Here is a 25,186-nt window from a genome sequence, read left to right on the forward strand (position 1 = left end):
TTATGTATTTGCAAGATGTGGTTTTCAACATTGGTGTGTCATGAAAAACTCTTTTATTTCCCTTTTTTAATCAAAAGCTATCACCAGGCACAGGCAACATCTATTTTGTCAGCTAATTAACGTGTTCTGCACACTCAATAAATGAAATACGAAATGAGTGATCCATCAACATCATGTGTTTCGTATGTACTTTGTGTGTGGTCACCTTCTTAAAGCACAAAAGAAAGTGAATATTTTCCATCTTGTAGTCTTTTGTTTCATATAGCCTTCTCAGCCTCTAGCGTGTCTGTAATAGTTCTACAAATCTTCACATAAGGACATGTGCATCACATGAATAAATAATTGGTACTGGTTTTAGTTTTTAATTTCAATGTTTGCAGTTTCACTACAGATTTAAAAAGGAAGTCAGTAAATAATGTGTGGAGACGGTTTATTTTAGAAGAAATTTGAGAACAAATGGCAGCTTCAAATGTCACGAAATCCCTTACAAATGTCTGCCTACTGACACCTGAGCTCAGATCTTATCAGGTGTAGTTTGTCACACACATAAAATCAACATGTGGCTAGAAAGAGCACAGTTATTCCATGGAAGAACAGCAAGTTAATGTCCCTGTCTCTCTGTTTTTATTATTATTTTGTTAATTGTATCACAGAGTGAGCAATAATTTAAGAGATTTTAGTTTGGTACATGCTCCCTGTTTAAGGAATAATAAAGCACCAAATCAAAAATTATTTTCTTTATTCCATAAACAATCATTTTCAGTACGCCATTTGATATGCTTGTCATTTCGCCAACGACATCTACATTGTTACATTATTTGTCTCAGTACATTCATCTGTTAAGGCCATACAAGATAATTTTATTTCCTAATTTAATCATAGAAACAAATCACAGAACAAAGAAGTATACGGACAGCAATAAACTTCAAGTTTTAATAGGTGCCACTAGTCTCCGAGTCTATGTAGGACACGTACAGGCAAGTACTAAATTACACAAACAAACACAAGACATTGCTTCTGAGAAGCAAGTGATAATAGCGAACACATCGATCATTGCCGCCAATATATCTATTACAATGAATTGCTTAAAAAAAAAAAAAAAAAAAAAAAAAAAAAAAAAAAAAAAAAAAAAAAAAAAAAAGATTGGGCAAAGATCTGCAATTGTAAAATATTTAAATGAAAATAAGAAATTGTGTAACGCCTTTTAGCGGCCTCTTTACTTCGGCACTTCCGCGGGAAACAGGTTAGTTAGAGGAGACACTGTCCAAAGCAGCTGAGTGTCAGTTAACACAAAGTCAAACTCAGAAAGCTGACATTTGAGGGCCCAGGGCTCATTAACATTTTCACGTCAGCACTGCCACTGTGGGCCCCGAGGATGAGGCTACCAGTATCCCAAATTCAGCACAATAACCCGTTTGTCCGAAATGCCAATAAAGGCATTCCACGAAATTATAACAGATAATGAAACATCCAGAGAGGCAGTACCTACAGACGGTGTTTTATTAACAACAACATCACTCCGTCATTCAGATTACGTAACCTGCCACCCGGGGGAGGGCGCCATCCACATTTAAAGCGCTATTCTGCAGCGTGGACCTATAAACGAGCGGTTTCCTGTTCACATGATGTGATCATTTATCGTCACATAACTGGATAAATAAATACACACACCGTGACAAGTAAATAAACTGGAAAAAAGAACAGTGTCTAGGACGAAGCTGTCAGAAGGACGAATGGCGCAAATGGGTGGTGTTAATCTGCAGGGGTGTGAAAGGAAAGGAATTGTGAACAATGACGATCATGTATAGGCCACGACACGAACAAGGCAGACTCTAACTAGCAGCAGAGAGCTAAGGCAGTGCCTAGAGCGTCGCGGTCGGCTCCCCCGTGTCGGCGTCCTGCGCGACGCGCTTCGGCTCTGGGTTGGCCGGCGGGGCGTCCGAGTCCGTGCGCGCGGGCGGCGCGGCGTGCGCGTTAGCAGCCCGCTGCCGCTCGACGCGGGCCACCAGCGACTTGTACAGCTGCTCCGTCTCCTTCTGGGAGCCGGACACGAGGAAGACCTTGACCTCGCCGGTCGTGTCCATGGCGGTGAGGCGCACGCTCTTGGGACTGGCGCGCTCCACCACCATGCCGGCCCACACCTTCGTGTTAATGACGACGCGCAGGTTGCCCGCCGTGCGCACCACGACGCGCGACTGTGCGCCCAGCGCCGATTCGCGGTCGTTGAGACGCAATGTGCCGCGGCCGCGCTCAACCCACGTGCCCTTGGACTTCTCGAACGCGTACAGCTTGCAGTTCATCTGCACCACGTTCGCCTCGTCCTCCTCGCCGGTGACCACGGCCACCTCCTCGTACTTCCTCTTGGCGGCCCGCGATTCTTCGTACTCTCTCGCCGCGTCGCTCAGGCTCTTGGACGGCGGTCTCTCCGCGCCTTCGCTGTTGCTTCCGTCGTTGCTGTCCTCCTTCCTGATCACCGACGTGAACAACATTTCGGAGGAGTTAGCTCCATTAGATTCTAAATGCTGTTGAGTTGCTGCATTGTTTTCCTTCGTTTCTACTCTGTCTAACAAGTTCTGCCCGAACACAAAAGTAGGGGGCGCAGACGCCACTGTCACAACAGGATTGACGACCGGTGGTACCGACACCACAGGAGTGACAACAGACGATCCGGTGGTAAGCCGAACAAACTTTGGGAGCGATGTCGAGCTGGAAACCTGAGTTTCTGATGCACACTGACTATCACCACTCTCTCCCAATCCCTTCTCTTCCTTCTCCTCTTTATCTTCGCTAAAAGCGGGTACTCTAGCGAACGGGTTCTTCGGAGGTGCAGTTTTTTCTGATATCTGCAAATCTGCCGTAGTAGCAGCCAGCTGAGAAGGTCTAAGTACTGCAGATTTCGTCGCATTTGTTTCGTCTTTAACATCTGAGCCCGACTCAGAAGAAGCGACATTCTTTGATTCGTCTCCAACAGAATCATTACCTGCAGTGGGATCTGACCCCTTCTCCGGTGAAGATACGGCCAACTTTGAGGGCCTAAGAAAAATGGGCTTGCTCGGACTTGACCCGGCAGCAGGCTCCTTAGATAAATCGGAAGAAATGGAGGGCTTGGCCCCGAATAAGCTAGACGTTACAGCAGATTTTCCCGTTCCGTCGTTTTGCTCCGAAACGGGAGCTGTCAGTTTCGAGGGACGCAGAAGGAAAGGCCTCGCCGATCCTGCCTGATCTTTAGTTGCCGTCGCAAAGGAAAACGCCATGGGCCTCACACCAAATGCAGAAGAAAAGGAACCACTGTCCGGTTTCGATGCGGCACTTCCCAATTCAGCGGAACTTCCCGATAGCACGGACGGCCGCAGTAGCAACGGTTTCCCAGCGTTTGGATGAGTTACTGAATCTGTTGGCGGGCGGGACGAAAAGTTCTTCAGCGGGGAGAATACGGTAGGATCAGTATGTACTTTGTCTCTCTGAAACTTCACTTCTTCATTGCGATTGTCTTCCACAACAGAAGCTTCAGACGGCAACGAATTATTGGCATCTCCAACATCATCATTATCCTTCCGCTGTTGGTCCAGCGGACCGTCCTGCAGCACATCTGGTTTAGTATTTTCCATCCTAGTGTCCATAAAATTAATCAAAAGCTATTGCTCATTACAGTTTCACACGATCACTGGTTTCGGAGTCACGTAATCGCTGCTAAGCCGCCGCGTACTCTTCCAGTAAGTGCCTTGTAGATGCTGATTTTGGCTGGCTTCTTCCTTAAGGATTCCTCCAGTCTTCAGTGTACTCTAGTTTATCAAAAGAACAAAAAGAAATAATTAAAAAAAATAAAATTCACATTCAGTTTCATTGTATATGTCTTTAAATTAAGATATGAACAAGACAGAATAGCTTTAGTAAAATATCAATATGGAATCAGTTATCAGACAAATAAGTATTATAATTTTCAATAAATTAGTCGACACTAACGAATCTGGTGCAGTGCAAAACTTAATTCACAGCTTCTTACAAAGTTTCCTCAGAGTCAAAGTAAAAATGAATTTTAACGCAAAAAATGCATATTTATAAGGTACCAGCCAGTTCGAAATAACATTCACTATAAAACAACACATTAGTGGCATAATATTACTTATGAGAATGCCTATCGCTTTTACATTTATTTTGTTATAATTAACCGGGTTTTAACACGAAAAAGGTATAGCATTTTTACGACACCACAAATGCTCAAATTTTGCACTGCTGTAAACATAGCAAAAATGTATTCAAACAATTAGAAACCAATCGAGCTGCCAACAGCAAACAATCAACTCTTGAGGAAGAGAGTTGACGGGTCTTTGGCATGTACTTATACAGTTTATTCCTGAGTGATAGAAAGGGACTGACAGAACTCTAGACAGATCAATAACATAATCACAAAGTTACTACAAAAGCTGACCAAATGAAAACAAGCGCAAAGATTGTTAATGTTTGAAGAATTCAATGAAATCGAGCAGTCAGTAAATCCAACGTAAGATCAAATTTAGTAAGGTAGGAGAACTGACCTCATGTTTAGCAACGGTGTATGGTAGGCTGTTGAAACAACAAAACAAATTACACGACTGAAAAAAAAATATGATGGTCGTTTTGCTATATAAAAGAAGAGTCGAATCTCCGCAGAAGAATAGACTTATCTCACTGACTTCATTTGTCATCGCACATGATGCATTTTCTGCACATCCGACAACAACTTTGCATCCCACAATAACATTGCATCCGCAATGTCCGATCGCGTGGAACCAAGCTTGCTCTTCTAACTAGAACGTCCGGAAGGAACAAGACGGCGTGTTTCTTTGGTTCCAGAGAGCCTTCGATACAGTCGCCTAGTAACCAAAATAATTACATATCGAATATTCGAACAGGTAAGCGACTGAACTGAAGTCCTCCTTGCAAACAGAACTTACTGCATCGTCCTAATGGGGAAGTGTCATCGGATGCGGAAGTAGCGTCCGATGAGCATCGCTTCAGACCTAACGTACAGGGACCTTATCTCGAAAATGCTGAGTCTTTCTTAGGTACAATGCGTTTTAGCAAACCGATAAGAAACAAGAGAGTGGTGAAACTTGGCTTCCCTAGAAGCTGCTGGAAAATGGAGAAAATGAAACTTCAGAAATTCAAAGAGGAATGATTTGTCAATATGAATTTCATCTGAAAAAGATCGGAAGCACCGATTACTAGAGAAGTGCCAGCGCGGTAGGTCCGAGCAATGTTTATAACGTATGTCAATCACTTAGAAAATAACTTCTGCTGTCCTCCTCAGGTATTTCACAGACGACGCAGTTGTGTACACGGATGTGAAATCATTAGGAACTTGTCGCAAAACGTAGAGACCGCTGAAGAACAACACCTAGTATGAATATTAGTAACTTCTCTTAAATATAAATAAATTTAATGCGTGTAAAGAAATGAAAAGATCCGATATGCCATCAGCCGTTGGACTCAGTAAAAACAAATACATACATAGAAATACATTATCTGTTCAAAAGTATCCGGAAACCTAGTAGTGGACATTAATATGGAATGTATCCATCCTTCGCCATTATGGCGACTTGAATTCCGTGGGGCACTTTCAATGAGGTGCCTGAATGCATGTGGAAGAGTCAGAAAGTAAAGAAGGTAGTGATGTTGGAAACCGGGGTTTGGAGCGAAGTCGGCGTTTTAAATTATCTCACAAGTGTTCCGTTGAGTACAAGTCTTGGGCTGGCCAGTCTCTTTCAGGAATGTTACTGCCCACAAATCCCTTCCTCACATGTGTTGCTTTGTGAGACGGTGCACTGTCACGCTGATAAGAATAATCATCGTCTCCGAACCCTTCCTCTACTAAACGCAGTACACAATGCTATAAAAAGCGTTCACATTCCTGCGGATTTAGAGTTTTCTTAACTGCAATAAGAGAACCACACTGTAACCGAAACGCCCCATACAGTACCACAACCTCCTCCTTACTTCTCTGTTGGCACCTCACATAATGGCTGGTAATGTTCTCCAGGCATTGGCCAAACTCAAACCATTCCATCGGGTATCCACAGAGCATAGCGTGATTCGTTACTCCATATCACTTGCTTCCGGCCTTACACTGTCCAGTGGCATCGCTCTTTCAAGCGACACTCAGCACTGACTACAGAAATGTTTGGCTTATGGGGAGCTGCTGGCCACTGTACCCCATTCTTTTTAATTCCCTGCGCACAATCACTGTGCTAGCTGGACTGCTGGTACCAATTCCGAACTCCCGAGTGATCCCTTCCACTGATTTCACGCGAGATTTTTTACAACCACCTTTCGCCATGATCGACGGTTCCCGTCCGTATGTACATGAAGTATGCCAGCGATTGGTTTAGCTGCGACTGCTCCTTCGCGTTTCCACTTCACAAATCGTATCACCAACAATAGACCTACAGGTTTAGAAGGGGGTGAAATGTCCCTGATGGATTATTACCCATGTTAGATCCACGTTCGGAGTCACTGAGCTCTCCTGACAGACCCTCTCTGCTGTTACTGCTTCTCAACTGGTAACCCAATACTCCCAGCCTCCTTTCACACTTGTGGGTCTGCCTCTCGCGACATCTACTGACCAATTCGGCATTACATAGGAGTTACCGCATACTTTTGAACAGACAAGTGCATCTGTCGGAGTAATTTATGATGGAAAGGCTGTACAAATCTAGCCATGGACTAGGCAGTTGCTTGACTTACTAGAAGAATACGACGACAGTCAACTCACGCGCTAAAGTGGTCGTTTACAAAACCCTCGTTCGGCCATGTGTTGAGTGCTCTTAAACGATATGGGACCCTTATCAAATTTTATTAACAGAACAGAAAAAGAAAATTCCTAGAAAAGCTGCGTGTTTAATTGTAGATTCTCTTTGTCAGCGTCAGAGTCTCAGAAGAAGGCTTGAACTACAACAGGAGACGCTGCACGAAAGGCTATGTTAATTGCGGAGAGACTTATTCACATAATATGAAGAACCTACGTTAAAAACGAAGGTATTATTACGTCACGAAAACATGCGTCTCATGAGAGATATGCTCACTGGTGCTGTGAAATTTGAGAAGCGGAAAGAATAAAATGTATCATTTTCCGTTTAAATGACTTCAAAGTGCAGCACGCAACTATATACAAAAGCACAAAATTACGGTAAAATTGGAGGGAGGGAAGAGGAGAGGAGAGGTAGCGCAGCAGTCACTGATTCTGCAAATCTCTGGCAGCTTCCACCCATGATATTCCGTCCTATTAAAGGGGCATTGCTATTAGTCGGATTGGCGCTAATGAAATCACAAACAGGTGACGAAAGCTGCAAAAGTTTTGACCTGTCTTCAATGTACCAATTAAATTTCTGCTTACATGCACAAAAGCAAGCAGAAAATAGATATGGTAGCAATAATTTTGGATCGTTCTAACAGACCACGACACGAATAATTTTCTTCAAAAGAACAATTCACGCTATTCGATTACTTCCTTTTTAATGTATTTATTCGAAGTACTAAGGCCGTGATATGGTACAAATCTGGGAGTTTCAGTTTTTAATAGTACTAATTCATGCAAAAATTGTCAAAATTACTCTTGTGCAGTAATAAACATCAACTGCACACCGACCAGCCGCCCTTCGTTGGTCGGCCCAGTTCGGTCTCAGACTTCGAGATCAGCAGTACTGAGTTAATAGGAAGACCAAACTTGGCCTGCATTCTGCCAGTAGTAGTAGAGTGAAAAACTAATTGCATGTAGGAGGCACAGGAAACACATCACGTCACATCATAACAAGAAGTTATGTTTCTTCCTTTTTAGGAATAAAGTGTTCCATTAATCTGCAAGTGTTACGTACATACACTCCTGGAAATGGAAAAAAGAACACATTGACACCGGTGTGTCAGACCCACCATACTTGCTCCGGACACTGCGAGAGGGCTGTACAAGCAATGATCACACGCACGGCACAGCGGACACACCAGGAACCGCGGTGTTGGCCGTCGAATGGCGCTAGCTGCGCAGCATTTGTGCACCGCCGCCGTCAGTGTCAGCCAGTTTGCCGTGGCATACGGAGCTCCATCGCAGTCTTTAACACTGGTAGCATGCCGCGACAGCGTGGACGTGAACCGTATGTGCAGTTGACGGACTTTGAGCGAGGGTGTATAGCGGGCATGCGGGAGGCCGGGTGGACGTACCGCCGAATTGCTCAACACGTGGGGCGTGAGGTCTCCACAGTACATCGATGTTGTCGCCAGTGGTCGGCGGAAGGTGCACGTGCCCGTCGACCTGGGACCGGACCGCAGCGACGCACGGATGCACGCCAAGACCGTAGGATCCTACGCAGTGCCGTAGGGGACCGCACCGCCACTTCCCAGAAAATTAGGGACACTGTTGCTCCTGGGGTATCGGCGAGGACCATTCGCAACCGTCTCCACGAAGCTGGGCTACGGTCCCGCACACCGTTAGGCCGTCTTCCGCTCACGCCCCAATATCGTGCAGCCCGCCTCCAGTGGTGTCGCGACAGGCGTGAATGGAGGGACGAATGGAGACGTGTCGTCTTCAGCGATGAGAGTCGCTTCTGCCTTGGTGCCAATGATGGTCGTATGCGTGTTTGGCGCCGTGCAGGTGAGCGCCACAATCAGGACTGCATACGACCGAGGCACACAGGGCCAACTCCCGGCATCATGGTGTGGGGAGCGATCTCCTACACTGGCCGTACACCACTGGTGATCGTCGAGGGGACACTGAATAGTGCACGGTACATCCAAACCGTCATCGAACCCATCGTTCTACCATTCCTAGACCGGCAAGGGAACTTGCTGTTCCAACAGGACAATGCACGTCCGCATGTGTCCCGTGCCACCCAACGTGCTCTAGAAGGTGTAAGTCAACTACCCTGGCCAGCAAGATCTCCGGATCTGTCCCCCATTGAGCATGTTTGGGACTGGATGAAGCGTCGTCTCACGCGGTCTGCACGTCCAGCACGAACGCTGGTCCAACTGAGGCGCCAGGTGGAAATGGCATGGCAAGCCGTTCCACAGGACTACATCCAGCATCTCTACGATCGTCTCCATGGGAGAATAGCAGCCTGCATTGCTGCGAAAGGTGGATATACACTGTACTAGTGCCGACATTGTGCATGCTCCGTTGCCTGTGTCTATTTGCCTGTGGTTCTGTCAGTGTGATCATGTGATGTATCTGACCCCAGGAATGTGTCAATAAAGTTTCCCCTTCCTGGGACAATGAATTCACGGTGTTCTTATTTCAATTTCCAGGAGTGTATGATTTTGGACTTCTGCCACCGGCCATCGCAACTTCTCTCCTTCCTTGTTTGTGTTGGTGCTGAATTCCACAGAAGCCGACACTATTGTATTAGACGAATTTGGACAGTACTTATGGCTGTAATAACTTGAGTTGCCTGCAGGAGGTAAGAATATCCCAAGTGGTGGAAAGAAACTTAACAACTTGCAACTCCTCCAGCGGCAAGGTCTAACGCCAGCTGTCGATCTTATGAATCATCAGCTACCGCACAAATATGACATACAGCACATAATCATCGTACTTTTTTCACAAACTCGTATACTGAGAAATATGAAACAGTGGAGTACCTAGTCTGTCTAAATTAACTTTTATTTCCTCATGTATGGATTTTCCTGCTCTCATTGTTATTGTAAAGCTTGAAAGTGGAGTGTCCTCAAAAACAACAGGAGCTTTCTCTCAAAAAATGCACAACGCAGTTCTTCTATGGCGCAGTCTCTACATTCTGACATCCGAGCCTACATGTACAAAAATGACTGCAGTTATTTAAGTATTACCCAAGATAAAATATTAAATATGGACTCGACATGAATATAGCGTCTCTGTAAATACAGTTGTAAGAACAAGTGTTCAAAATATTTAACTTACCGTGGCTATCTACCTCTGATGACTCCAAACACACACACCAGTCGTGCAAATTCACTGACCTGCAACAAATACAAAAGTAAATATCACTGAAATGTCAGACATTCCTTGGGACATGAGTCTCAACTCTATCTATGATAATGATAAAAGCTGAAGAAATAAATTAAAATTTGTGTCACGGTCGGTGACCTTGTCTCCTGCTGACTAGGCAGATGTGTTAGCCATTACACCACCGTAGCAGTATAAGTAACACAGCTGCACGGATATCGTAGTCAATGCACTGAAGGTGTAAACTGGAGTTTGTTTAGGGAGGGCTGGCTCTCTTGCTACTCTAGTACTAGAGTAGTGCATGCAGCTGTGTTACCTCTAATGCTACTGTGGTGTAATGGCTAACACATGTGCCTAATAAGCAAGAGAGCCAGGTTCCCAAGTCACCGCCATGACACAAATTTTAATCCATTTCTTCAGCTTCTATCATTGTCAGCCCTTACTTTTCGAATTAATATTTTTGATTTTACAAGTAAACTGGTACACATATACACACAAAAAAACACTACACACATACACTGTAACAATTGCACATGTCCTTCGCCAGTGAGAAAGTAGGAGTCATCTTATGTGCATCCAAACAAACAATATGTTTGATAGATTACTTGTGATGTTTGTTTTTGTGCTTTTAAACAGTCGAAATGTATTGTTTCTAAATTAACTAGAGTGGAGAATATCCTCAGAGGGTAATGTGAGATCCTATGACGAGGGGGGGGGGGAGACCATCAAATCTAAAAAGCAGAGCTAGTCATGCTCGGAAGCCATGGATTGCACCTAAACCACTAATTGAAAAGAAGAAGTACAAACAATTTTTTTTTAAGTAATGTAGACGGCCTCGGGGAAAGGCCTCAGTCTCAAAAAGTGCACGCGAAAAACAGGAAGAGCTGAGATCTAGGAACCATCGGTTATAAAAGTTGTAAATTTTCGTAGCTGTATTGGGAAAGTACCAGAGCTCCAAGCGCTTGCAGAAAGCACTGATGCTCAAACCGTTATCGCCACTGAAAACAGGCTAAAGCCGGAGATAAGCTCAGCAGAATTTTTTGCGAAGGACCTACCGGTGTTCAGAGAGGACAGGCTAAATACAGTTGGCGGTGGCTTGTTTGTTGCTGTTAGAAGTAGCGTATTTTGTAGCGAAATTGACGTAGATAGTTCCTGCGAGTTAGTATGGGTAGAGATTATTCTTGGCAACTGGGAAACTCCGATTTAGTTCGTACTATGTGATGTCGTCCATCAGAACGCGCGTAAACATTAATTACAGTCACCCCAGAACTACGGAGCACAGGAAACGCATAACTGTGATTAACTAATACGTATACCTTCCGCGGCGAAGTTCGTATAGCGTTAGGTCGTCATACCACGGGTCCCGGTATCATACTCCAATGATGACAATTAATTATTTTTTACTGCATTATGCTTGAAAGGGTTGTATGGGACCATTAATATATCCGCAGGTGCGAAGCAATTGTTTCTTTATTCTAATGTTCCGATTGTTCATTTTTATTCTGTGAAACAACATATCGACTAGCTACTTCATCACGAGTGGTGTCTGTTCTGTCGCACATGTCCGACAGAACACCACACCTGTCTACACACATGTGCTCTACAGGTTTGCTTCTTTCAACTAACTAAGCGAAAGCAGACTGCCAAAAGAACATTGCTTCAAACTCCGGAAAGTCCTGCCACACGCCAGGCAAATGATCACTCACATAACAGTTTCACGCGTAAACAGGTAAAACAAACTGTCATTGTGCGGTTTGAGCGAGGGACCCTTGGTAGGACGAACCCCGCTCTATCAACTTACCCACGAGAGATTACAACATTGTCACTCACAGATATGCCTTTCATGTGCTTCGTAGTTGTGGTGTTACTTTTAATTTGGTCCCGGCGGAGGTTCGAGTCCTCCCTCGGGCATAGGTGTGTGTGTTTGTCCTTAGGATAATTTAGGTTAAATAGTGTGTAAGCTTAGGGACTGATGACCTTAGCAGTTAAGTCCCGTAAGTTTTCACATACACATTTGAACATTTTTGAACTTTTAATTGCCGTTTGCGCGTATTCTACACTGTATAAACCAAAACACCGATTTAGTTCGTTCTATCTACATACAAAGTTTGGTGCCGATCTGAGTGTCTGACATCTGGAGGTTTGGTTTTAGTAACAAATAATTTTGTGCTAATAACGAGCATCAAAACGGATACGAGGATTAGTGAACACAGGGTTGTCGCAGGGAGACTGAATACCGTAACTCCCGAATCCACCAAAATAAACGAAGAATATATCTGTTCAGAAAACGGATAAAAATACGCTTGACGCCTTCCTGAGAGAGAATCTACACTCCTTTCAAATTAACAATGGAAGTATAGACCAAATGTGGATTGAATTCAAAGAAATAGCATCGACAGCAATTGAGAGATTAAAAAAAAAAAAAGGCTCTGAGCACTATGGGACTAAACATCTATGGTCATCAGTCCCCTAGAACTTAGAACTACTCAAACCTAACTAACCTAAGGACTTCGCACAACACCCAGCCATCACGAGACAGAGAAAATCCCTGACCCCGCCGGGAATCGAACCCGGGAACCCGAGCGTGGGAAGCGAGAACGCTACCGCACGACCACAAGATGCGGGCTAGAGATTTACACCAAATAAATTAACAAACGACGTAGCCGATCCCCCATGATACACAAAACAGGTCAGAACACAGTTGCAGCAGGAACAACGAAAAAAGCATGCCAAATTTAAACGAATGGAGACCTTTTACAGAAGCTCGAAATTTGGCGTGAACTTTAATGCGAGATGCTTACTATAGTTTCCACAACGGAACTTTGTCTCGGCACCTGGCACAAAATCCAAAGAGATTCTGGTCGTATATAAAGCATGCTAGTGGCAAGGCACAATCGATGCCTTCCTGCGCGATAGGCATGGAAATACTATCAGTGTCAGTGCTGCTAACGCAGAGTTACTAAACACAGCCTTCCGAAATTCCTCCACCATAGGAGGCGAAGCAAATATTCCAGAATTCGAATCAAGAACGCTGCCAACATGAGTAACTTAGAAGTAGATATCCGCGGAATACAGAAGCAACTTAAATCACTTAATAAGATCAAGTCTTCCAGATAGCAACTAGATTCCTTTCAGAGTGTGCTGATGCAATAGCTGCATAGAACCGTTCGCTCGACGAAAGATCCTCACCCAAAGACTAAGTTGGACAGGTCACACCAATATTCAAGGAAAGTAATAGGACTAATCCCATTAATCAATAACGTCGTCGATGTGCAGCACGATTTTGGAACATATATTGTATTCGAAAATTATGCATTACTTCGAAGATCGAGTTAGAAAAATCGTTCCTGTGAAACACGCCCGCATCTCGTGGTCGTGCGGTAGCGTTCTCGCTTCCCACGCCCGGGTTCCCGGGTTCGATTCCCGGCGGGGTCAGGGATTTTCTCTGCCTCGTGATGGCTGGGTGTTGTGTGCTGTCCTTAGGTTAGTTAGGTTTAAGTAGTTCTAAGTTCTAGGGGACTTATGACCACAGCAGTTGAGTCCCATAGTGCTCAGAGCCATTTGAACCATTTTTGTGAAACACAATTACCTCTTTACTCACACGAAGTGTTGAGTGCTATGGACAAGGGATTTCAAATTAATTCCGTGATTCCAGGTTTCCAGAAACTTTTGACACTGTATCACACAAGCGGCTTGTAATCAAAATGTGAGCTTATGGAATATTCTCTCAGTTATGCGACTGAATTCGAGATTTCCTGTCAGACACACTCACAGTTCGTAGCAACTGACGGAAAGTCAATGAGTAAAACAGAAATGATTTCTGGCATTCAACAAGGTAGTGTTGGTGTGAGGTCATTCCCGTGAGTGCTAAAAGGAATCCATTAACCTCCGGTTATGAAATGATAATTAAATGGACACCATTTCATTTCTAGCAAAGCTGCATGGTCATCCACGGTAACTGTTCTTTCGGGAACAGATACTACCGTCATATATAACCTCCGGTTACACGATAAATGAGTCAAATCTAAGGGCCGTGAATTCAGGTAAATACCTAGGAATTACTAATTAATTTGGAAGGAACACAAGAAACGTTGTGGGAAAGACGAACCAAAGATTGCGTTTTATTGGCATAACACCTAGAAGATGCAACAGATTTCCTATAGAGAATGCCTGCCACTGCGCTTGTCCGTCCTCTTTTGGAGTACTGCTGCACAGTGTGGGATCCTTACCAGATAGGATTAACGGAGTAAACCGAAGAAGTTCAAAGAAGAGCAGCACGTTTTCTATTATCGAGAAATAGGGGAGAGAGTGTGACGGGCATGATGCAGGATTTGGGGTAGACATCACTGAAACGAAGGCGCTTCTCGTTGCGGCAGGATCTTCTCATGAAATTTCAATCAACAACTTTCTCTTCCCAATACGAAAATGTTTTGTTGACGGCGCCCTACATAGGGAAAAACGATAATCATAATAAAATAAGGAAAATATGAGATCGCAGACCGCACATACGCTTTTTCCGTGCATGTTCAAGAGTGGAATAACAGAGAATTACAGTGAAGTAGGTTCGATGAACCCTATGCCAGGCACTTAACTGTGATATGCAGAGTAGCCATGTAGATGTAAGTGTGTTAGAAAAGTAAGTCTAAGCGGAAGTTACTCCTTGAATAAATCTGAGTAAAATAAAAACATCTTTGTCGAACCTTCACTACATCTAACGAAGAACAATTTCGTTGCAAATGCAAAAGACAGTGTTCGACAATCATGAACGTAGTGAGGACACTACTGGGAGTGGGTTACTATAAAATGCATACGTCATGATGTAACGAAAATACTGAAAGAGAATCGAAGTTAACAAACAGGGATTATTCTATAGTGTGCTAATGTTTTGCTCGCGGCTTCGCCAAAACATGCGTGTTACGCAATATAAATGCAGACGTGTTTCATCCCTATAACTAGCGAAATTCGCCCTGCTGTTTCATCGTTAAATATATCTAATGGAGCACCTTTCTTCTATAATATTTTAATACCAGTAATGAGCCGTCTATATATTAAAATTTTGGTTGAAACCTTTCCAAGCGTTCCTGAGTTTTGCTTTTATGTCACACCTTTTGACCCTAAACTTTCAGCCACAGGGGTTTATGAATATCTACATCTACATCTACATTTATACTCCGCAAGCCACCCAACGGTGTGTGGCGGAGGGCACTTTACGCGCCACTGTCATTACCTCCCTTTCCTGTTCCAGTCGCGTATGGTTCGCGGGAAGAACGACTGTCTGAAAGCCTCCGTGCGCGCTCTAATCTCTCTAATTTTACATTCGTGATCTCCTCGGGAGGTATAAGTAGGGGGAAGCAATATATTCGATACCACATCCAGAAACGCACCCTCTCGAAACCTGGCGAGCAAGCTACACCGCGATGCAGAGCGCCTCTCTTGCAGAGTCTGCCACTTGAGTTTATTAAACATCTCCGTAACGCTATCACGGTTACCAAATAACCCTGTGACGAAACGCGCCGCTCTTCTTTGGATCTTCTCTACCTCCTCCGTCAACCCGATCTGGTACGGATCCCACACTGATGAGCAATACTCAAGTATAGGTCGAACGAGTGTTTTGTAAGCCACCTCCTTTGTTGATGGACTACATTTTCTAAGCACTCTCCCAATGAATCTCAACCTGGTACCCGCCTTACCAACAATTAATTTTATATTATCATTCCACTTCAAATCGTTCCGCACGCATACTCCCAGATATTTTACAGAAGTAACTGCTATCAGTGTTTGTTCCGCTATCATATAATCTGTTACAGTAAATTTTTCCACGTAGCAGGTGTTACACGTGTCAATTTTGTAGAAGTTACTTCAGACGTTACAGAGATATTCTGATATGTCATCATCTTTTCACACCCTTGCCCTCTCTCCGCAACATTAGCGGTGAAACGTCACCGTAAGTGTGATTTATCAATAAGTTTAGCGAACTCAAACACTATGGATTTGATACTAATAGCGGTCATTGTCGAATATTTTTACATGTCACGTCGCCTTACCCTCATCCCCATCCCAACTTATACAAGTAATGAATCATGTATACAAAAAAAAAAAAAAGTGACAGAAATTGCTCCAGACATTCCTGAGTTATCTGTGTCAACCCGTTTTCACCCCCACACCTACGGGAGGTAGTTAGGTTATCATCTCTACAAAAAACCTTCAAAGGTGCGCGCACAAATACTCACCGAAGTGTCACCGCCATCGGATGAATAGTGCGGAAACACACAGAAGATGAGCCAACAAACAAACATTCATTTTCATGTATATTAGATTAGAGCTAAATCAAGTATTGGCATAAGGGATTTTGTCGATCGATGAAAACCACCAATTATGAGGGGAATGATTTTTTTCCCTTTACTTAGAGGCTATTCAACAGCTTATAATATGTAACTTGTAATAACTTTTAGATATTTTTAATCATTAGTTAAAATCATAAATTTATGGCTACAGTCATGCATTCGATCATTAAATACTACTTTTCGAAATTTTAATACGCCATCAAGGCACAGAAAAACTGTAATATTAACGGCTGTGAAGATGATGAAACTACAGCTGATAAATGAAAATTATGAAGTGGAAATTATTTTTAAAAATCTGAAAATCTGTGGAGGCGTCATGTACTGCTCCCGATACCTCTCACAAGCTAAATGACCTCTCTACCAACTGCGCTACGCCCGAGATGCATTGTATGTATCCACCCTGAAAAGTGAACAGCAGCATAGCCAACTTTCACCTTTGAAGACATGTGTGGCCTCCTCCTCCGGCTGGGGACCACGTGTGCGTCATTCACATGCATGCATGCATGCATGCATGCATGCATGGTAGTACTGTTGCTTAGCTCCTGAGACGTAATTAGATCGATAACTGGCACTTGAAAAACATTTTCTCCCTTCCCCTTCCCGACATATTTTAATGAAGCAAGAGTATGATAAATTCATTTTCAGACCTCAAAAAATTGTTATTTAAATGGAATTACGAAAATTTCATTTAACCTGTAAGTAAAAACATACAGCTGTGGAATGTTTCAATTCAGTGTTAGATACCAGCGAGATACTATCGTACTACAACTATACTGTTTAATTTGACGTTAAAGTTATGCATTAACAGGCACAATATCGTCAAGCTCGCGACAAAATAAGTGCAGAAATCTAACAAACACCCCTTTTCGGCTGACGAGCGTATGGGATGCCTTTTCCCTGTAAATATAGGAATCGAATCGAGCTCCGCAAGATGTGTGAACATCGCATCAACGTGCACCATCTTTCAGCACGATTCAATCTGTTTCATAGGTACAAATATTCTTTTTATAGATCAGCTCTTCCATACATGCTAGATTTAAAGCTTGCCTTAATAAACTAACTGAAAATTACGAAGTATCTCAGTTCTTACGTCGATTAACCGTCTGCGGCAAATGAAAACTACTGTGAAGTACGAATGGCGTGATGAGTGGAAATAAGCAGAGAAAACGGAACATTGCAATTCGTCAAACACCACTCATTTGTTTAAAAAAAAAAACTGAAGGCCTTCACACCTCACTCTCACTGCCATTGCCACTGTCTATGAACGTCTCTCTTCCACCGTCTCCTTTTCTTTTGTCTGTCTCTCCCACTGTCTCTGCCTTCACCCCAATCTATCGCACTTTCTTATCTCCTTCTCCGCCACTTTCACTGTCTCTCTGTCCCACTGCCACTGTCTTTGTCCCATACTTTTCTCTCAGATTACCCCTCTCTCTTTCTTTCCCGCTTAAAGTTTGCTGCCTTTCTGTTCAACAACTATTGTCTCCTCTACAAGCATATACTTGGGGATGATTTTCTCGCGGTTTTGACCTCTAGACAGAGAAACTGCAACACGTAGGCATGGGAAAAGGAGGAAACTGAGGAAATGATTTCGTGGTAAAGTTCACCGGCGTGGGAAGGACACATCAAGCCTATATATGATCTCCACTCATCTCCTTTCCATTTCCGCTGTGTGATCTCTCTTTTGTCCCACTGTCAGTATCTCTATTCATCTCTCTTTTTCTTTCAATGTTTCTCCCAACATCATTGTTACCTTTCTCTTTCGCTCCCACAGTAACTGCCACTCTGCTACTCTCTTTCAGTGCAAAAAGCGCGATTATGTTCGCAGGCCAAACTTTTATGGTGAGTAAGGCGGAATGAGGATTCCCCTCTTTTCGGTCAGAGTCTTTTAATCGGTTCCTAGATTTACACATTACTTAAACTAACTTATGCTAAGAACACACACACACACACACACACACACACACACACACACACACACACACACACACACACACGAACCTCCAGCGGGAAGGGCCGCGCAGTCCATGACACGATGCCTCAAACCGCGCGGCCAATCATATAAAACGAATTCTGTAGATCACTAAAGTTTTGATTATTTATGTACTTCGACACATTTACATACTTTGACACATATAAACAGTACACCAAAACACGCAGTGTTTTATTTGCAAGTACAAAAATTTCGTATAATAAAATAATTTTTGTAAGGTGCTTACGTTGCCAGATGTTATCATAGCACAATTTCCAACTCGAGACAGCCTGCGTAAGCGTGAAGTGCTCATTATTCACAGATAGAACGTCATAATGTTTTAATGGTGAAAAACGGCTGATGACCGCAGAAACCTTTCAATGACCCCAACACTTGCCATGTGTTCACTACGTCAGTTAAAATTAGATAAGATCGAAAATTATGTGCATAAAACGGTGTAACTGAACCTTTGGCTCTCGCTAACGGATTATGGTATCGAAAAAAGATTCGATGTTCTCTGAGATCATCATCTTAAGAAAAAAATGGTAAAAAATTTCGACGATCTGGAACGAACAAAAATTATGAAGTACCATCCACAGAACTGGTAATTTTCGTACTGAAAAATCATAGTTTTTCGGGGTTTTCTCGAGAACCGCCCCTGAACAAACGGTGCTTTTACAAACCACCTAACATCCACACTAGACAACTTCCAATTCACAGGAACCAACCAATCTACTCAAGTTGCCTTGGCTGGAAGAAGTGTGTAATGTTTAAATTTTGACCCTGTACCATAGGATAGCTACAGTATGGCCGTCCTTCCTAGAGGTATACAAACGGTCGCTAGGCTAAGTAGTAGTAGTAGTAGTAGTAGTAGTAGTAGTAGTAGTAGAGGGGTTTGGTGGGCGCACGACAGCAAGGTCTTCAGCGCCCGTTCAGTATCCCAGTGAGACGGGTGTCAAGAAAAAAAAAAAAAGCTCAGAACATTTACATAAAACGGAACATAAAACACGGGGAACAATCATTGGAAAATATGTGCTCACCCACACCGAAGCGTGGGATGAAGCAGGGCGTCAGCAGTAAAACATGGACAACACAGGAAGAAAATGAGAGAGGGAGCTAAAACAATGTAGCAGATGGAAGTGGCTGGCTGACCGCAAGGAAAAAAAGGGAGGAGTCAGCCACTCTGCAATACACTAAAACCTCCAGCCTAAAAGTTTAGGCCAGAGTCCAGACACATCACAAAACTTAAAAACCCTAGACACACACGTCTCATCGTTGGCTAAAACACAGGGCAGATCCCCATCAACTTGTGCCGCTGCCCTTGCATCACGGTATAAAATGCAGTCTGTTAAAATGTGCCGGACAGAGATGTGCACACCACAGGCATCACAAAACGGAGGATCCTCCCGCCGTAATAAATAGCCATGCGTCACAGGACAGTGCCCGATCCGCAGACGTGTGAGGGCCACCTCCTCCCGCCTGAGCAACCGGCAGGAGGAACGCCACGGCCGAGTGGTTGACTTTACCGACCGCAGTTTATTGGCCGTCACCGCCAGCCATTCGTCCTCCCACAACTCCATGCACTTCCTGTGGAGTGCAGCGATGACTGACTGCAAGGGGATAGGACACTGGACCACATCCTGCTCTCTGCAGGCCTCCTTGGCAGCCCGATCAGCCTGTTCATTGCCCCATATGCCGACATGACCAGGCACCCAGCAGAAGGACACCTCTTTACCCCGCTGTTGGAGCAAGTACAGTTGGCCATGTATCAGCTGGACCATCTCCTCAGTCGGGTATAGGTTCTGCAGTGATTGTAAGGCACTAAGAGAATCGGAGCAGAGAAGAAATCGATCGCCCCGAACACGATTCATCTGCTCCAGTGCCTTCAGGATCGCGTGGAGCTCCGCTGCGAAAACGGTATATTCAGCAGGGAGGCGAATCCGGGTAACACGATCAGGGAACACCACAGAACAGCCAAGGGAAGTCTCCTGTTTGGAGCCATCGGTATAAACGACAGTGAAACCGTGATGCACATCTAAAATGTTAAAAAACAGTGACTGGAATGTAAAATCCGGCGTGCCATCCTTCTTAAAACGAGTCAAATCTAAAATAAGTTTGGGTCTTCGGAGGAGCCAAGGTGGAGATCTGCTCCAACCGCGACGTAAAACACGAAGACCAGCCATAGACATTGCAGCGAGGCAATCCTGTGCGCGAATCCCATAGGGCTGCGTGGCACGTTGCCGGTTATGAAATAACCGTGCCAGAGGAGGCTGAGCAACGGTATGGTATGCAGGGGTGTATGGTGTGGACAAAGTTTTATACGCCTGGCGGACCGTAAGTAGCCGTCGCCGCATATGAAGTGGCGGTTCACCAGCCTCTGCACAGAGGCTTGGTATGGGGCTAGTTCGGAATGCCCCAGTGGCCAACCGAAGCCCTTCATGGTGCACAACGTCCAACATCGTTAAATAAGAAGGCCTCGCGGACCCATACACCGTGCACCCATAATCGAGCCGAGATCGCACAAACGCCCTGTAAAACTGGAGCAGACAAGTCCTGTCAGCTCCCCATGTACTGTGGCTAAGACATTTTAAAATACTTAAAGCCTGAAGCGACCGCCGTTTCAGGTCTTTAAGATGAGGTAACCACGTGAGCCTCGAGTCAAAAATGAGCCCCAGAAATCTCACCGTGTCTTTAAAAGACAGAATAGTGTCCCTCAAGCGCAACTCAGGAAAGGTGAAAATCGAACGAGAACGGTTAAAAAGAACACATACAGACTTCTCGGTGGAAAACTTAAATCCACTCTTCAGCGCCCAGTCATCCAAACGCCTAATCGTAAGTTGCAACTGACGAGTTGTCGTTGCAAGGCTTGAAGAAGAGCAGAACAAAGAGAAATCATCCACAAACAAAGAACACTGGACAGGACTTTTCACTATGGACGTAATGCTATTAATAGCGATGGCAAAGAGAGTCACACTTAAAACGCTACCCTGAGGGACACCATTCTCCTGCTCAAAGCGATCAGACAGGACGTCACCAATTCGGTATCTAAAAGATCGTGGCGAGAGGAAAGACTGAATAAAAAGAGGAAGACAACCACGAAAACCCCATTCGTGAAGCTGCTCCAGGATGAGACGCCTCCAAGTGGTATCGTAGGCCTTCTCGATGTCGAAAAATACACCTATAAGGTGATGACGGCGTAGGAAAGCTTGTTGTATAGCCGCCTCCAGGAGGGCAAGGTTATCGAAGGTGGAACGAAACCTCCTGAACCCACACTGAAAGCGACTAAGGAGTTGCCGGGATTCTAACATCCAGACAAGGCGGCGGTTGACCATCCGCTCCAAGGTCTTCCCTATGCAACTAGTGAGGGCAATACTACGGTAGCTACTTGGGCTCGTGCGGTCTTTCCCAGGTTTTAAAAAAGGGATTAAAACTGCCTCACGCCACGCGTCAGGAAAGTGACCCGTCGCCCAAATGGCATTAAAAAGTGCGAGGAGGATTTCTTTGTTGCGCATTGTGAGGTGCCACAGCATACTGTAATGGATCCTGTCGTGACCAGGGGAAGTGTCACGAGCTCCAGACAATGCAGAATCCAGTTCCCACATAGAAAAAGGGCAGTTGTAAACTTCATGAGAGGTGGGCTGGAAGTTCAGACTACACCTCTCAGCAACCGCTCTATGGCGCTGGAAACCTGGATCCTGACTGGTTGTGGCAGTAACTGTCGCAAAATATGCTGCCATAGTCTGGGCAATGTCTCGCGGATCAGTGTGGAGAGTGCCGTTATTCATTACAGCAGCTATGGGGCACCTCCCTCCTCTGCCAGAAATTCTCCTAATGGTCTCCCACACAATGGAACTTTTGGTGGAACGATTAATGGTGTTCAGGAACTTTTACCACGACCTCTTCTTGCTCTCACGAATAATGCGGCGACATCTCGCCCTCGCCACCCGAAAGGCTGCAAGATTCTCAGCAGTCGGCCGACACTTGAACCGCCGCAGGGCCGCACGCCTGGTCCTGATTGCAGAGCGGCATTCGTCACTCCTCCAAGGCACAGGTGGCCTTTTCCGGTGGCCTGTGGACTGTGGAATGGATGCTGCAGCGGCGTGGTGGACCGTTTTGGTAATATGATCCACCCACACCTCAACATTCGCACAGTGTTCGAATTGGGCCAACTGGCTATAAAGTGTCCAGTCAGCTCCACTGAGCACCCATCGTGGTGGTCTCCTTTCGGGGCCCACGCCATCTGGCAGGTGAATCCAGATTGGGAAATGATCACTGCCGTGCAAGTCAGCGACCACTTCCCAGTGAGCACTAGCGGCAAGAGCTGGAGAGCAAAACGAGAGATCTATGGCAGAGAACGACCCAGTCGCTGTGCAGAAATGAGTACTCTGTCCTCCATTGAGCAAGTAGGCACAGGATGACAGCAGAAGCCTCTCAATTGCTCTACCCCTGGGGCAGGTAATTGCAGAGCCCCAAAGTACATTGTGGGCATTAAAATCACCACAAATAATGAATGGCTGGGGGAGCTGTGTAAGAAGGTCGGTAAGGGCCGCTTCATCAAGAGCATCATGTGGGGGCAAGTAAAGTGAGCATACAGTCAATGGATGACGCACGTGCACGGACACAGCGACGGCCTGTAGAGTCGTCGTGAGTGAGAGAGGCGAGGAATGGTAGTCCATCCTGACGAAAATACCTACGCCTCCTCTAGCTCTCTCTCCACTCAGGTCGTCCTTTTTGTGGAGTGTATAGCCTCGTATCTCAGGGGAGTATGATGGATGGAAATACGTCTCCTGGAGACAGAGACACAGTGGTCTACCCTGAGAAAGTAGACGAAGTTCCTCCACATGCGTCCTGAACCCTTGCAAGTTCCACTGGAGTATGGGAGCCATTTATGTTGGGGGTAGCACCTTCATCCTGTCTCTCCGACGGGGTGGGGAGACCGCAGCAGGTGGAGGGGCAGGCGTGGGACGAGATGATTGCCCCACACATACATCGTACTCCATCAACTCTGGGGAGGAGTCAGATGAAGCCTCGCGTAAAACAACATCCGCATGGTCAGATGGTTTACCACGGGATTTGACCCGCTGTTGCTGCTGCACAGTAGCTTTCTGTGGCTTGGTGGACTTTGGGGGAGCGGATGTGGGAGTGGTAATTGGCGCACTGGGCTTGGGGACAACCTCAGCTGTTGGAGGCGCGAGGGGCTGGACCAAGTCCGCCACTGTACCTTTGTCTGCCGTGCGAGGAGGGGCTACTGGCTCTGGAACACTGGCTGCGTTGAAAGTGCACTGACAGCTACAGGTGTTTGTGCCAACACTCACCACCTCAGTCTGCGTTGAGGCATCGACTTTTGGAGTAGGCTTCTGTACCAGGGATGCAAAAGATGTAGCAAATGTGGGAGGTTGCATCGACTTATAAATCTTCTTGGCCTCACCATAAGGGATACGCTTGGTTGTTTTTATTTCCTGGACCTTGCGTTCCTCTAAAAATATGCGGCAGTCCCTACTCCAAACAGGGTGGTTCCCGGAGCAATTAATACATTTAGCCGGAGACGAGCAACCAACTCCTTCATGAGCAGCCTGACCACAGTTTCCACAAGTCGCTTCGCCTTTACAGCCTAAGGTGGTATGCCCAAAACGCTGGCATTTGAAACAGCGCATTGGGGCCGGGACATAAGGCCTCACACTAAGGCGAAGGAAGCCAGCTTTAACATGTTCAGGAAGTTTTGTGCTACTGAAGGTCAGAATAAAGGAGTCGGATTTGACAAGAGTGCCATCAACCCTCTTCATGATGTGTTGGACATCAACGATACATTCCGGAGCCCACTCACGTTGCAGTTCTTCCTTGGGAATATCAGCTAGATCCCGGCATGTCACAACACCTTTGCTATAGTTCAAGGTGCTGTGCAGTTCAGTGTCTATGGCATACTCTCCAAGGCATTTAGCAGATTGGAGGTTAGTTGCTTGCTGAGAAGTGGAAGTTTCCACTAGCAAGGTCCCATTACGTAAGCGCTTCACCGATTTTAAGGAGCCACAGATTCCCTCCAATCCCTTTTGAATATAGAAGGGCGAAACCTTCTCGAAACTACCCTCCTTCCGTTTCACAATGAGAAACACATTCGGATTACCAGAATGCATTCTGTTACCTAAGACTGGACTTTTCAAAGAAGCGCCGGAGTCAGGGGGACTGACTGCACGGGCCCTCTTAAGAGACTGGGTGTTAGAACCTTCCAGCGGCCCACCCTTTCCGCTGGGAGGAAGAAAAGAGGGTTTCGAAGGATCCATCTCGGTCCCACGAGCAGCTAGGGAACTAGAAATCCACCTAGACAGAGCCCCGCGTGCCTAGGTAAGCCTTATACAACTGAGGTGCGGCAGGTTCCCCAGAGGTTGCCCGCTATCGACTGTTCCACCTCAACAGCCATGCATCTCATCGGCGCGCAGCACACCTTGAGATTGAGGGGTTTTTTATAGAGGTTTATTCCATCCTCGCGATCCGGGCGGTCAAGCCAAGATCCCCATTCCCTGAGACACACAACGTTCCACCGCCGCGCCGCACGGTGGTCGTTGAAGTATGCCCAGAGGTTACGGTGACAGGGGACAGGCGGCGCTTACCAGTCCCCAGCTCAGGAACCCCGGGGTCGCCAAGCCCGTACCCAGCAAATGAATGCTGAGCCCCTGGGGGCGCTAGGCTAAGGGCTATTCTAAACACTTGTCCCCTTACGTCTGTGATCAACAGAACACGAGATATGACACCATGATAAATCGTATTTTCGCGCGCGGCGTTTTGGACTACATTGGTACCAACCAATCTCGCGCACGGACCAGGAATAAAAAAATGTTTCGACGCCTTTACTGAATACTTGAGTTACGGATTCTTTAATGGAAGGCCAATGCAGTTTCTTTTAATTTTTTTACCTTCTAATTTTTTTTCTGG

The 25,186-nt window shown here is 45.4% G+C and overlaps 1 protein-coding gene across 6 annotated transcripts in view; it reads right to left on the bottom strand.

The window, feature by feature from the left end:
- Positions 1-722: 722 nt before the first annotated feature.
- LOC126255530 (ran-binding protein 3) overlaps positions 723-25,186 on the bottom strand; it is a 349,149-nt gene continuing 324,685 nt past the window's right edge. For all 6 annotated transcript variants that reach the window (XM_049955406.1, XM_049955409.1, XM_049955403.1 and 3 more), the window contains 2 exons: positions 9,902-9,960; positions 723-3,782 (listed from right to left, as the gene is read on the bottom strand). In XM_049955406.1, coding sequence (XP_049811363.1) covers positions 1,863-3,620 — 1,758 coding nt within the window. In that variant the 5' untranslated portion in view covers positions 3,621-3,782; positions 9,902-9,960 and the 3' untranslated portion in view covers positions 723-1,862. The remainder of the gene's footprint in view (positions 3,783-9,901; positions 9,961-25,186) is intronic.

This window comes from Schistocerca nitens, chromosome 1, assembly GCF_023898315.1.
Source record: "Schistocerca nitens isolate TAMUIC-IGC-003100 chromosome 1, iqSchNite1.1, whole genome shotgun sequence".
NCBI lineage: Eukaryota > Metazoa > Arthropoda > Insecta > Orthoptera > Acrididae > Schistocerca > Schistocerca nitens.